The sequence below is a fragment of the Lactuca saligna genome, chromosome 8, assembly GCF_052625555.1.
Source record: "Lactuca saligna cultivar CGN05327 chromosome 8, ASM5262555v1, whole genome shotgun sequence".
NCBI classification, from domain to species: domain Eukaryota; kingdom Viridiplantae; phylum Streptophyta; class Magnoliopsida; order Asterales; family Asteraceae; genus Lactuca; species Lactuca saligna.
Genome location: NC_136424.1, coordinates 154,559,862 through 154,574,660, shown reverse-complemented (window position 1 = coordinate 154,574,660; position 14,799 = coordinate 154,559,862). Strand labels below are relative to the sequence as shown.

Here is a 14,799-nt window from a genome sequence, read left to right as displayed (position 1 = left end):
GTTACCAATGGTAGTTATCGGTTTTCGCCACATTTCCGCCGTTGCTCTCCATTTCGACGCGGGTGTCTGTTCCTTCGCTTCTTCCGTTAGATTTTGCATTGACGTTACTGGACTTTGACGCCATTATCATTTCGTTTTTGAAGTCTACGGTAAACACACTCACATACTCTGTTTTATGCGATATGCGAGGGTTTTACTCCGATCAATATATACTACATTTATGCATGTCATTTGTCCGTTAATGGTGTAGTACTTTTCTCTGTAAGTTTTGCGAGGGTTTTGCACGCAATGTACGTCTCGTTGTTCCTCTACGAATCCTGTATCACTCTTATTTTGGTAAAAATTTCAATTTCGATCCTAGTTGCAGATTATGGTTTATTTTTTTGAAAGTAGATTAAAACACGACACATAATCAACATAGCGAGGTTAGAATGGATTGTTGATAGCTTCATTGTTCATAAATTTTGGATTGTGGGTTTTGCTAGTTGGCGGAAGTGTTGATTCAGAGTTTAGGTTTTATTTTTTGATTAGGGTTTTTAATTGTATTCTGTCTTACAGTTCGTGGTGTGGGTAAAAAAAAAGAAAAAAAACTAATAAACGAGAGGCATGTTTTGATTGTAGATTTTTCTATAAAAGAGGGTTTCTCTCGAAAGTAGCCCAACTTTCTCTATTTCTTTTGTTTTACTTTCATATATTTTTTTATTGTGGTTTTACTTTCATATTTTTGTATCATTATTATTACAATAGTTCAAAACTTAAAATGCTATTCTCATGTATTTGACCTATTCAATTACTATGTTGCAGTTTCCATGATGACAGATTTGGCACATGAGCCACAACATAATAGTGAGTTGATTGAACATGAATTATTGTTATTATACCATGTAATATGTGTATTGGTGTTGTTACATGTTTCAAGATCTAGTATTGTGTCTAACAATTCATTCATTTTGCACAGAATCTATGGATGGTTTTCAATGTTATGTTATGCTAAGGAAGGATGCAAAAATCATTTGTCGAGTCAGATGCTCAGATCCATCAATAGCAATGTATTTATCAATCTTATCACTTCTATTTTGTCTTGGCCCAACTACATTTTTTAGAACCTTTATATTTCTGGTAACATTTGACCTATTTGATCTGTTTCATTTTTAGCTTTTTTTTTTTTTTTTTACCAAGGGAGATAAAATATAAATCAAAATTGATCCATTTTAGATAAACGAGTAAAAGTTGCAACCTTTGCTAAAGGGTTATTTAATCGTTTGAAATTTTTTATGGAAACCTTAGGTTGCGTTTAGTTACGGAAAAACAGTTTTCATTTTCTGTTTTTCGTTTTCCCTTTTCAGTTTTCGTTTTCTGTTTTCGGTCTTCATTGGAAAATTTAGTAAATGCGTTTAGTTAAAACATATTCATTTTTCATTTTCAATTTTAAAAAGTTAGAAAACGTGTTTAGATATATATTTTTCTATCGGTATTCATTTTTAGAAAACGATAGCAGTGGTAGGGTGGGCGTAGGGACGGTGGCGGTGGTGGGGGCAGCGGCAGGGGGCGGTGGTGGTAGTGGTGGCGGTGGCAGCGGCAATTGTGGCAGTGGTGATGGGGTAGTGGTGGTGGTGGTGAGGTAGAGGTGGATGGAGTGGGAGTGGATGTTTATATTTTAGAAAATTTTTGGAATTAGAAAAATGTGGAAAACAATGATTATCGATTTTCTAAAAATTTCCAACTTCTTTGTAATTTTAGAAAACAGAAAATTTTCATTTTCCGTGAAAAATTTAGAAAAATAGACGAACTAAATGCGTTTTCAAAATTTTCATTTTTCTTGGAAAATTTTTCCGAAAAACGGTGAATTTTTCCGTAACTAAATGCACCCTTAATACTCCCTCCGTCCCAAAATTATAGTCCATCTTTCTTTTTGGGTTTGTCCCAAAATAATAGTTCATTTCTAAAAATAAATAACATTTTTACCAAAATACCCCCTTATTATTATTTAACCAACTAAGCATTTAATAGAACATTAAATACAAAGTAAGGACAAAACTATTATTTTATTGTATAAAGTTAGCAGTAATTAATGTTTTCTTATTCTGTGTGTTTTTGTCTGTGTACAATAATTTTGGGATGGAGAGAGTATAAATAGATGGTGACACCCGTGTACTTGTATTTATATTGGTTAATGACTATTTAGTTTTTTGCAGGAATGGGAATTGGGATATTAGTGATTTTATAAAGCAAGAGTATCTTCCTTGTGGATTATATAGCACTCGTATACACCCAGCTGGCGATGATAGGCATCAAAAGGAAGAGTGGTGTAAGTTCATGCGATTCTTGAAACAATATAAAAAGGTGAGGACTTGCAATTATTGTTTATTTTGTGCATTTATGGAATGTTAACGATCCTTGCCCACATATATATTTTTCCTCACCTATCAACAATTGAAGACCATACTATATGTTGATGATAAAAAAACATCCCCTTTGTGTATTAATTGTTTTCTCTTAAACTATATATAGAATCCTTCTAAGGTTAATTGTCATTATGCTTGAATAGCATGATAGGATCCTGTAGTTGTTTGGAACTTGTTAGTCATGACTGTCTTCCATAAGATATTGTAGTTGTTTTATAGTCTTTATTTTGTTATTTTTGTAAAAATACTAAGGTTAGAAAATTATATGTATGTTCCATCTTTAATGGTTTTACTTTATCCGTGTTGCAAAATGGAACCTACTCGGCTGAGTACTTGGAGCCTACTTGGAATTTGGCCATTGACTGAGGCGGTTTATTAAAATTCACAACCGGCTTATGATATTTTTCATAGATATAGTTTCCTTAAAATTAGTTGCTTTACAATTTACCCTTGTTCATACTCTTGGAATACTACTACTTCTTGGTTGACTGAGTGTCTAGTGAGTTTTGCAACATTGACTATATCTTTCAAATTTAAAATGTGCTTGGATGTTTATTGATTTTTATTTTAAAACTCATTCCATTGTAATTTATTCTTATATATATTTTTACATTAAGGCTCTTTCTACAATTTGAAGTGATAGTTATTGGACTTTTAAAGTTAATAGATTTAATTTGCTATAAAGCTTATAAGAAAAGCACTTTATATCTTGTTGACATGACATGCATAAAGGTTAATATAGTAATTCGTAGAGAACATGCATTAGAGGTCAATTTTGGAATTTTTTAGACTTCACACGTTATGCGACATTTTAAGTACTCCTTGTATTACAAATAATTACAATGTTTTGTATTTGTTATGTTCTTTTATCCGAATTTACCTTTTCAACGACTTTGTTTTTGACCCACAAATTAGATTTATTCCTTAAAGGGGGGCATTTTAGTCATTAAATAAGTAGTAAAAAGATATTTGTTTTCTTTCTTTTGTCATGTTCTTACCGACATATAATGCTTTTGAAGGCGGCTTTTGCAAGAATTGAAAATGGTAAGTTGTACATTCTTCCTTCCTTCCATGATGAAGAATATGGGTATGCTATCGTGATGTATATTATGCATGAAGATACTATTCCTAGAAGCCATAATCATGTCAAATTGGGTTAGTTGTCCCTTCTTTGTATACTTTTTGTATATTATATTAATTGTCTATATCTATCATCATCACTTTATTTATATGCACACATATGTATGTATAAAAAGGAAAACAAAAACATATGAAATGAAATTAGGACCTTTACTACACTACCCTAACTATAAGCCTCTACATCCTTCATGTTTAAGCTCACACTATCTTCCTACTTCCTGTGGGGAATTCCAATAACACTAGGCTTCTATTCTTGCCAAGTAGATTCCCTAGTTTATGGATAGGGTTCATTAGACATCATCCTTGTGTTGCTTGGAAAACAACACTTTACAACCTTCTCATCAAGCTGAATTGGATACCATCTTACATCAATCCAGCTTACTTTTCTAGTCCCCCTCAAGCTAAGGCCTACCACCACCTAGAACCATCTAACACACAATTAACCTCCATGAAGGCTATGGCTCTAGTTGTGTTTGACCATATTGGTACCCCATTTGTAGAAGGATGGAATTAGAAACAACCGGCTAAAATGCTCACAAGTGGGATAATTAGCATTAGTCAAGGCACATTCTTAAGTCCTATTATCTTTTGTTAAAAAGAAAGACTTCACTTGGTGTTTATGTATTGATTATAGAGAATAGACTTTATAGAGAATGGACTAGGTAACAATCCCCGATAAATACCCGATCTCAGTTGTTGAGAATTTTTAGACGAATTTCATGTCTCCATGTATATTTCAAAGATCAATCTAAAAGTCAGGGTTCCATCAAAGCTAGAATGAGTGAAGTTGTGGCTAATAAAAATGCTTTTCAATCCCAAAACGAACATTATGAATTCCTAGTTATGTCCTATGGGCTAACAAATTCCTACTAGCTCTCCAAGCATTAATGCATGAGGTGTTTCATTCATTACTTTGCAAATGTGTCCCTATCTTTTTTGATGACATCCTCTTATACAACTAACTTTTGGTCATCCCACCTTTACCTACTTACCCATGTCCTTAAAACGCATCGGTTAGTAATCAACAAGAAGATTTGGCATTCAATTTGTGGAATACTCGGTCTCATCATCAACAAAGAGTAGCCAATTCCAAAAAAACCCATGGAGTACGTGGATTCTTAGCATAACATTATCTGATAAAACTCTTGATAAATCATCTATGGGAAAGAAATGGTGGCCTTTGTCTTGGCCATCCAACATTGATAAGAGAACAATCCATTCGGATAGACCCATTTAGCACAAAAGTCAAACCCATTTTAGTCAACCCAAGCCTTGGAAGGTCTATTTGTCATCACAAGAAAGGGAAATGATAGGTGTAAGAATGAGATGAAAGAAGGTTGTTAGAAGGGAATACTATATGTAGTGGAGGCTGCATAGAATATGTATAATGAAAACATATACATAATCATGATCACACTAGAATAATCTCATCAATGATCATCATGTTTATCACCATAATTGGTGAAAATATGGATTTTGATTTGGTTAGTTTTTCATTTCCTTTTTTTTGACTTGTTTCTGCACAGAGCTCAAGAGTGAAAATGATGGGTATGGGTTGGCTAATTGCAAAATTGACAAACAAGACCCTCCTGGTTGGAAAGTTTACAGTAAAGGCCCTCCTAATAGCAAACTTGACAATGAAGATTGTACCTCTGATCAGAGTCTTGGAAATAACAAAGCTTGTCAGTCGAGAGATGAAACTTGTAGCAGATCAGGAGTCAGTGCAACATTGCAAAATGTTCCTGTTCCTGGGAAAAATTACATGTCTGCCCATCCAAGCTACTTGAAAACACTTGGTCAAACCCATTCTGACTGGATCTTTGGTGCCATTGCTGAATTTGTAGATAATTCAAGGGATGCCAAAGCAACAATGTAAGCCTTTCATATCATCCTTTTGGCTATCACATTGTAACATTGTGTATCTTTTTGTTTTCTTCCAGATAACCATTTCTCTTATTTTCACTTCTTTCTATAACACCATTGCACTTTCAAAGTTTTTCCTGATCAAGATACTGTGTTTATAATTATCAGGTTGGATATTTCAATTGACATAATATATTCGAGCATTGCTGGCAAAGAAATTCCAATGCTGGCAGTTGTAGATGATGGAAATGGAATGAGTCATGAGGAGATTATGAAAATGGTATCATTTGGTCGCAAGCAACCTGATACAGATGATCCAAATTATATAGGAAGATATGGTGTTGGATTTAAGGTATTTCTTCCTCCATTAATTTTTATGAAGATGAAAAGAGTGAAATGCTATTTCTTCCACTTAACCCCTTTTGTTTATATTATTTTGTTTCAGACTGGAACAATGAGACTTGGTAGGGATGCGTTGGTTCTTACACAGACAACAAACTCCAGATCAATTGCTTTTCTTTCACAATCACTAAATGATGGAAAAGATGTATGTAATTCCCTTCTTGGAATTAATGATCCTGAGAAGGACATTTATGTCTTTTGCACACACTAGAGACTGAGGCGAGACTTTGTCCCACCTTGTAATACCTTTTTCTGGGTGTAGCAAAAAAAAAAAACATTTTTGGAGGCTATTTTCAGTGATAAGGATGAAAAGGGCATTCATGTCTTTTACACATACAAGTGATAAAGAGCGACTCTTAGCCCACTTTTTTGGGTGTGGGAAAAATAGCAATATTTATCCATTGACATCAGTCTTAGACAAGGAATGGACTAACTTTTTAGGGTGGGTTATTTTCAAGTTTTGATGAGGATTAGAATTGACAAGGGCATTTATGTCTTTTGCATGGAGCTGCTGGAGCCTCTGTCCCATATGGTTCCAATCATTTGGGTGTGTCAATTTGTCCATTATGACATTTGTCCTAGACAAGATTGACCAATCTTTCTAGGCCTATTTTAGTGGAGAGGATTAGAAGGACATTAATGTCTTTTCCACACACAAGAGGAGATGAGGAATAATTGCAGCTTTAGTTTGTTTAAGGACGATTTAGTATTGTATTAGGAATAATTGCAGCTTTACATATTTTGTTATCTGAAATTCTTGGCACAGATTATAGAGATCCCAATTGTAACCTATTCAAGGAAAGGACAATACATGGAACTGGATACAAATATCCAGACTGAAGCTCTATCAAAGGCCAATCTGAAAGCCATAATGGAATTTTCGCCATTTAACAAATATTTTATTGGCGAAAAAGCAGGCTTGTTTCAAAAAAAAGGATCTGGGACTCAAATATACATATGGAATTTGGATGAATGGGGATCAACATATTCTTTAGAATGGTTGAATGGGATGAGTGGTGGAAGTTCTTTTCATCAAGGTGACATATTTATTCGTTCACGTAGGCCCCGCTCCCGCCTTGGCCAAATGACTCGAGAGGTTTGCATTTTAATCATCCATGACTTTTCTATTTAACTACTACTAAATGCAAGAAATAGCAATGTACTTTCATTTATTTGTTTATTATAGCATCTTACTTTCATTTCTTTCTCTTAAAGCATCATACTTTCACTCTTTTTCTTATTAAGGCATTGTTCTTTAAGATATTTAACTCAATTTGAGGACATTATACTTTGAAAAATCTACACAGTTATTTAAAATTGGGTAGATTTGTCAAAATTGATATAATAAACAAATCAATGGAAATACGTTGCTATCTCTTGCTTTAATTCCTAAGACATACAAGTTATAACTGTATGTATGATGTGTTTCATGGTTTTCAGGTTCCATTAGACTATTCACTCAGATCTTATTTAGAAGTCATCTTCTTAGATCCACGAATGAAGATCAATGTTCAAGGGTCATTGGTACATTTTGAACTTCTTCTTGCTTTTTATTTTTTCCTTTTTTTATGAAGCAATCAAAATATCATTTAAAAGTTATTGAAACAGGTTAAAAGCAGGCCTTTAGCAAGATTTCTACACAAGACAAGCATAGAAAACGGTTCTGTAGCTGGAAAACCAGTTGAACTGATTCTTGGACAATCTCAGTTGGATTTGGAGCAGGGAAACTGTGGGATATTTTTATATTGGCATGGGAGGTTGATTGAGGTGTGTTTTCATCTTCTTTACTATTTTCATTTTTTCAGTTTGCTTATTATTTTCCAAATTTTGTTCCAGTTGAAATGATAAGTTTCTTGTAATTTGGGGCTAAATTGATCATGCATTCCTTTCTTTCTATCACAACACCCAATATTTTTCTTGATGGAAAAGATCCACCCATAATGTTGTTGTAATAGGAAGAAATGAAAATCAATGAAACTAAGTTGCTATTCCTTGCATTTAACCCTATCAATTTATTAATTTGTTGTCCCCGCTTTAATATCTAAAATAAAACAAGGCTTCCAAGATAAAAATGATAAATCTCAGCCTATAATTTCTTCAAAGTTGATCTGCATGCACATCATAATATATCTTCATTTTCAAGGGCCCTGTTGAACTGTTTTCATTCCTAATATAAAACAGAAACCAGCAATATGAAAATGATAAATGACTGCTTTTTTTTACCATGTTGTGGGTTTTCTTTCTAGTTCTAACATAAAAGGGACCCACAAGATACAAATAACATATGACAGCTTTTAGATCATTTGGTGCATCTTGTTTCAGTTTCTAATATAAACAGAACCCACAAGATAAAATTTATGCTCAAGTTGATTCTCAACTTTTTAATTTGATCCCCAAACTTTTTGCTGATTCATACAGGCCTACAAAAGAGTTGGGAGCATGATTCATAATGGAGAAAAGAGTCATGGGATTATTGGAGTCATAGATGTCACCAGTGTCATGGTATATGCTCTTCTATGCTTTTAACATTTCAAATCTGAATCTTTTTATTTTGAAAAATGTTATTATATAATATAGTTTGTTTGGGGATTGTTTTTATGAAATTATGAAGGATGATGGTAGTGGTCGTGTTTGGGTGCATAACAACAAACAAGGGTTTGTGGATTGTGAGCCTTATGCTCTTCTTGAAGATTGGCTTAGTAAAAAGGCAGATGACTACTTAGATAACATTATTGACAAAGTTCATGTGGTAATTTCCTACTTTTTTTACTCATTGACTTAGTAGTGTCTTGGTTAAAACTAACAATATTTATTTGGTATCTCAATGGTTTTGAAAATCTTGGTTTTGTTGTTTATATCTATCTATCTGTAGATAAAAAGTGGTCCAAGGCATAAACCAGATCATGAATGGGTGCAGTGCAACAAATGTAGGAAATGGAGAATGTTGGATGCTGACTTTGATAGCAAAACACTTCCTCAAGAATGGTAATTTGCATTCTACTTCTTAATATGAATAAATTACATGTTTGGTCCTTTAGTGTAGCCAGGTATTGCAATTTTGGTCCCAGTAAGTACTCTTGCAATCTTGGGCCTTATTTGAGGTTCTCGTAACGTTTTTGGTCTCTATGAAAAGTCAAATGACTATTTTTGGTCCAAAAGATAGTCATTTTACTTGGAACATGACAAAAAATGTTACAAAAACCATAAATTAGGACCAAACTTGAAAAAGAAAACTTTTTAATACCAAAATTGTAAAAAAAAACCAGCCATACTCAAGGACCAAAATTGTAATTTTCTCTAACAATACTACAAGCGTACAATATTGATCTTTATAGAGATTTTACATTTGTCCCAACATCTTCCATGTATAATTCTTTGTCTTTATATTTCTATTTATTTATAATTTAACATTTTCATCTTGTGAAATCCTTTAAAAGGTTTTGCTATATGAAGCCGGTCAATGGGAAATGTGAGATGCCAGAACAAAAATTAGAACAAGGAGTTATCACAATATCCTCTCAAAGATCCGGATATAATTGCAGTGAGAATTCATCACAAAAGAACAATAAGGCCAAAAAATCGCCAAATAAAGGTAACATTCACTATCCAGTTACAGCAACACACTTTCATTTGGGTATTTATTATAGCATCCTACTATAATATTATACTTTTAAAAGATCTATTGAGTTATATCAATGAAGATTGCATGCTTCTATAGTTTGGTAGAGTTTTCAAAGTACAATGTTGTAGTAGGAAAAAAAACAAAAGTTGGATGCTGTAATAAACAAAGGAATGAAAGTAGGTTGTTATTTCTTGCATTTAACTGTATAATTTATGAACATTTTTAGGTGGTGGTAATGGATGTGAAGCAAGGGTGGGTAATGATGAAGATGCAGTACCTAATTGGCCTGTGAAAAAAAGGCTTAGAAGGTTAGTGAAAAAGGTAGTGTAGAAAGAATTAACACCACACAACACATTTTTGTAAATGGCTAAAGTTTTACCTTTTTTGTACAAGGTAAGTCTCTTTGGAAAGAACCTGTCTACAAATGCATATATACCTTGTAATATTCTCCTATGCCCAACTTTACTTTTGAAAAAAAATAATAATTGAAATTAGGGCGCTATTGGGAGGTTTGCCCGTATGGCCTGTTGATATTGATGATTTTAATTTAAACTGATTAATCATGCATTGGGGATGGAATTTTGTTTTTGTTTGTCTTTTTTTTTTTTGTTTTTGTTTTTGTTTTTGATGTTTAGTGTCAAATCTATTAAAAATATTTTTGATACTTATGTGAGTTGTGACTTTTTATATCGGTTTATATACTTCTCCGTTTTGTTTTGGTGGGTTTGCTGTTTTAACGTTTTGAAGTTTCACCCTTGCGGAAATCTTGTAAAATTTCTTAATTTCATGATTTTGCATGTGCATGAGTTAAAGCCCTAATAATAAAGTGTTATTTGATTTTTATTTAATGAGTTGAATGGCATTAATCCTACCTATCATGTGTTTGATACTTGATGAGTCGGTGAATGAGTCACGTTAAACCGTTTCAACATGCTATTAAAGTCATGTCCCTCGATAATGACCCAAATTAATTTGTCCTAAAAATACCATTAAAAATACCCCAATTAATTTGGTCCAAGTCAACATTTTGGTTGACTCAACTCGTCGAGTTGGTCCATCAACTCGTCGAGTTGGTCCATCCATTCGTCGAGTTCCCCGGGTCCATAAACATCTGGAGTCTCGATCGTACTCGTCGAAATCTTCTATGAACTCGTCGAGTTCCCCTTCATACAAGTGTGAGCATTTTGCTCACAACTCGCCGAGTTCATCTTTGTACTCGTCGAGTTTTTTGATCTTTAAGTCCATAAACACGTCCAGCTTGTTGGGTCATATGAACGACACGTCGAGTCCCCCAAAGTCTAATTCTATCTAGTCGATTTTAATCGGGCTTAATGCATCCAAAATGTAGTTCTCGCCTCCTAGGGTTAGGGGTGATCGCGGTTCGGTTTGAAACCGTAAAACCGTAAAACCGGTTATCGGTTTGGTTTTACGGTTTATAAATTTATTCACGGTTTGGCTTACGGTTTTGAACTTTTCAAATCGTAGTTAACGGTTTGACTTATTATGGTTTTTAAGATTTTAAATCGTATAAAAACCGTACCGGACCGTAAAGTTTATATATATATATATATATATATATATATATATATATATATATATATATATATATATATATACATACAGGAAAAGTGAATATACCCTTAAGGGTATATAAGTTTAGGTATCCAAACTCATTATACTAAGTCATTTTGTATTGTATATACATTGTAATTGTCTAACGTTATTATAATTCAACTTCTAACTTGATTTACTTACTAAATTGTTATAAATTTCACATTTGTCTTCAAATCACATAATTTTCATCTTCAACTATATTATATATAACCTAGTAGGTGTTCGACAAAAACATGTGATGTAAGAGGAAGATAATAGTGAAATTTCGAAAATCATGAAAATAAATCAAGTTAGGGAATGAAGTTTAAGAACATTATCATGAATATATCAAACAAAACGACGTATTATAGTGGGTTTAGGTACCTAAGCTTATATATCCTTAATGGTATATTCACTTTTCTCTCTCTCTCTCTCTCTCTATATATATATATATATATATATATATATATATATATATATATATATATATATATATATATATATATATATATATATATATGTGTGTGTGTGTGTGTGTGTGTGTGTGTGTTTGTGTTTAAATGTTTTTGACAATTATTGTGTGCCTGTATGCACCAATAAGAATTCAGGAAATAATTAATTATTAAATAAATCATTTAAGGGTATTATAGTAATCTTGGCATATTTAAATATGGTAGATAACTAATATTTTCGTTATTATTCCTTTAAATATGGGATGTAGTCAAAATCTGTTGAAAAAAACCCTAGCCGATGATGTCTACAGCGATTTATCCTCCCTCTCGTTTTCCCAGCATTGGTCCCTGCTATTCAGCGGGGTTTCGGAGGTTTTGGGCTACCGTAGAAGGGGAGATGTGCTAGAGGTTCGATCAGAGGGCAGGAGGGGTTCCGATGGGGCAAAGAAATAAACGATGAAGTCGAATCTTCATAGGCCTTGATCGATGGGAACAGAAGAGAAAGAAAGCGAGGGGAGGAGGTATCGATCTCCGATGAGTGACTACACCGAAGAACAAAGGGAGAAGCAGCGGGGTGGGGTTGTTGCTTCGATCGAAGCAGGTCAGGAGGTGGAGAGGATGCGGTGGTGGTCGCTGATTCTTCTTCTCTGGGGAAATCTAGGTATTTTTTTATTCATGTCTTCCGATTATGGTTTTGGTTAATTAGTTATATGTTGATAATAAATTCTGCTAGAACTTTGTTGTTTTATTTTGATAAAATTTTAATACTTTATATGTTGATAATGTATTCTAACAAAATTTTACTGTTGTATTCTAATAGAATTTGTGATAAAAATGGCTTGAAGAACTGATGGGAAAGGTTTAAAGAATGGATTAAAAAATGATCACACTCAATGTTTAAGAATGTTGTTATTTTTTAAGAATTACACTTGTTATTCTTTCAGAATGTTGTTATTATTCAAAGAATCACAATTAATTGTTTGGTATATTATTAGTTCAAGAATCTATTTTGTTTATTCTTTTTCAAAATGTATTTAGTAGTTTATGATTGACATTATGTTATTCTGACAGAATATGCTATAATGTAGTAATTTTTCAACATCGGATTCCAGAACTTTGTTATTTTTCAATAATATTCTAATAGAATAAAATTCCGAAAGAGCATCCTTCTAACTAAAAAAATATTCTGACAGAATAAATCGGTTACTTTTACACACTTCCCAACCAGAAAGCAAAGTTCCCACTGATGGTATACTTAGTGTAAGCGAGCTCTAAGATCACATCTTTGGAATAAAATCCAGTTGGAAAAGGAAGGCATCCCTCTAATGAATGAAGTTCACGAAGGTTGATGTTTCTGTCTTTCTTCTGTCTCTCTTCTCTGATGATACTCTCAGAGTCAATTTACGTCTCTTTTTTACCTTCCATTCATTTTGAAAGAGAAGGTTTCCTCTCACCTAAAGAATGGATCAGAGAACGACGGCCTACGCATTGCAGCCACAACATTACTGGGCAAACTAGTATAGATTTCGGAAACTCCGGATCCCCCTAGTTGAAGACTATCGCCCACAATTAGAACCATCTAAAATAACGTCTATGATGGATCCATTACGAATGTCTCGTCCCAGAAGACCATCAATTATGTTAGAATTAAAATTGAATTAATTAAAAAAAATCATAATTTTAAAATTAAGAGAATTAGTTATCCATAAATATCCGAAAATTTCCTTTTATAATTGTAGTTAATTGTTCAAAATACCCTTTTGCTAAAATTTGTGTGATTATATGGTACATGCTATCCCATTGTAATATAATACACTCTCAAATCATGTCCATTGATGAATTCCATACGTTGGTCCAGATTTGTGCATTCTGACACACAATAGTTAGTAAAAACAAAATAACATATATATATATATATATATATATATATATATATATATATATATATATATATATATATATATATATAAAACATTTTCTATAAAATGAGAATATTTGAGAACAATTGTTCCACCCTACTCACTCCATCAGATTTGTTTCTCTCGTATTCTTTTCATGTTGGAGAATCAACGAACCTCCGCCACTTGATATCCACCAGAATTACCGAACCACCGCCGGAATCTCATAACTGCCAGACCGCATATACTCGTCCCTAAGTCGGGAACCACCTCTCTGACTACCTCCGTCTCTTCTTGCTTCTCTGATTTACTTGTTACCACCTCTCGTTTCACCGACTACTAGATGTGGATTCATCGGATCTTAAGTAGAAGGCCACCATATCTGGTTTCTGTTGGGGAATATCGAAATTAGGTTATAGGAAATCTGGATCACAAACAGGAATCGTGTGATACACTTTCCTTGTTTGATATTTCGACCCTAATTTCCTTGGGTATCACAAAATCCAAACTAGGATAATTCCTGAAGAAACGATTCTGATTTTAGGCACAAAACACTGAATCAATTTTGAGAGAGAATAAAGAAGAAAGCGTACTTTCAGTTTTTTTGTGTTTCAACGAAGTCATACATTTCCCGGACTTATCCACACAACGGATAAAACAAGAACAATTTTCAACTTTGAGAAAATACGAATTAATCCTTGAATTTGGATCTTTAAAGAATGACAAATTAGTCCTCGTACTGTTAATCCTTGAATTTGCATCTTTAAAGAAATTAGTCCTCGTACTGTTAATCCTTGAATTTGCATCTTTAAAGAATGACACAGTAGATCAGGGTTTGGTAGTAACAATGTTCAGTAAATACATGTGTGCACTCCCACACCTCCTAACTTGTATTATAACTAAAACACTATTCTTGAAACGCTTGTTAAATCCATTACACTAAAATATATTTGGTGATTAAATCACCAACAATCCTCCTCTATTTTAGTGTAACCTTGAATTAACAACCTTAAAACAAAAAACAAAACAAAAAAAAACGAAACTAATGCATAAATGAAAATATCGATACGATTGAATTTTCATGTTAGTATATTACACATTTCAAAGATTCGAGAAATCAAGGTATCTTAAAGATTGAACCCAACAACTCTTTTGAATATCTGAAGATAATATACACATTAGTTTTACAATCATCTCAACAAAATAACTTGACACTAATTATAAAGCCGTGTGTCCCAATCCATTCTTGATCGTATAAAAGCGAAGCCCCCAAGCTCATTGAAGTGCGGCTACACTTCACGATCATATAGGTGATTCTTTTATTCATGTACCTGTATACATTTTATCAAAAGAATCATTAAGAAATCAAATTCATCCTGGTCTCTACAGGTTCAAACACACATACCTTGGGATAGTTATAATGT

At 33.2% G+C, this 14,799-nt stretch overlaps 1 protein-coding gene across 1 annotated transcript; it reads left to right on the top strand.

Moving 5' to 3' along the window:
- LOC145011539 (uncharacterized) lies at positions 1 to 9,996 on the top strand. The gene is made up of 16 exons (XM_078970276.1): positions 1 to 149; positions 805 to 846; positions 959 to 1,049; positions 2,196 to 2,343; positions 3,425 to 3,560; positions 5,072 to 5,417; positions 5,577 to 5,760; positions 5,854 to 5,955; positions 6,577 to 6,906; positions 7,251 to 7,334; positions 7,419 to 7,577; positions 8,229 to 8,312; positions 8,422 to 8,559; positions 8,683 to 8,795; positions 9,248 to 9,402; positions 9,659 to 9,996. Exons 2-16 carry the CDS (start codon positions 810 to 812, stop codon positions 9,760 to 9,762), a joined length of 2,211 nt encoding a protein of 736 aa, XP_078826402.1. The 5' UTR covers positions 1 to 149; positions 805 to 809; the 3' UTR covers positions 9,763 to 9,996.
- Positions 9,997 to 14,799: the final 4,803 nt, after the last annotated feature.

Bases quoted from the DNA above. Each gene is read 5' to 3' on its own strand.
- LOC145011539 (XM_078970276.1), top strand. From the start codon at position 810: ATGATGACAGATTTGGCACATGAGCCACAACATAATA. The intron at 5,418-5,576 runs GTAAGCCTTTCA...TATAATTATCAG, and splicing joins AGGGATGCCAAAGCAACAAT to GTTGGATATTTCAATTGACA. The intron at 5,761-5,853 runs GTATTTCTTCCT...ATTTTGTTTCAG, and splicing joins GATATGGTGTTGGATTTAAG to ACTGGAACAATGAGACTTGG.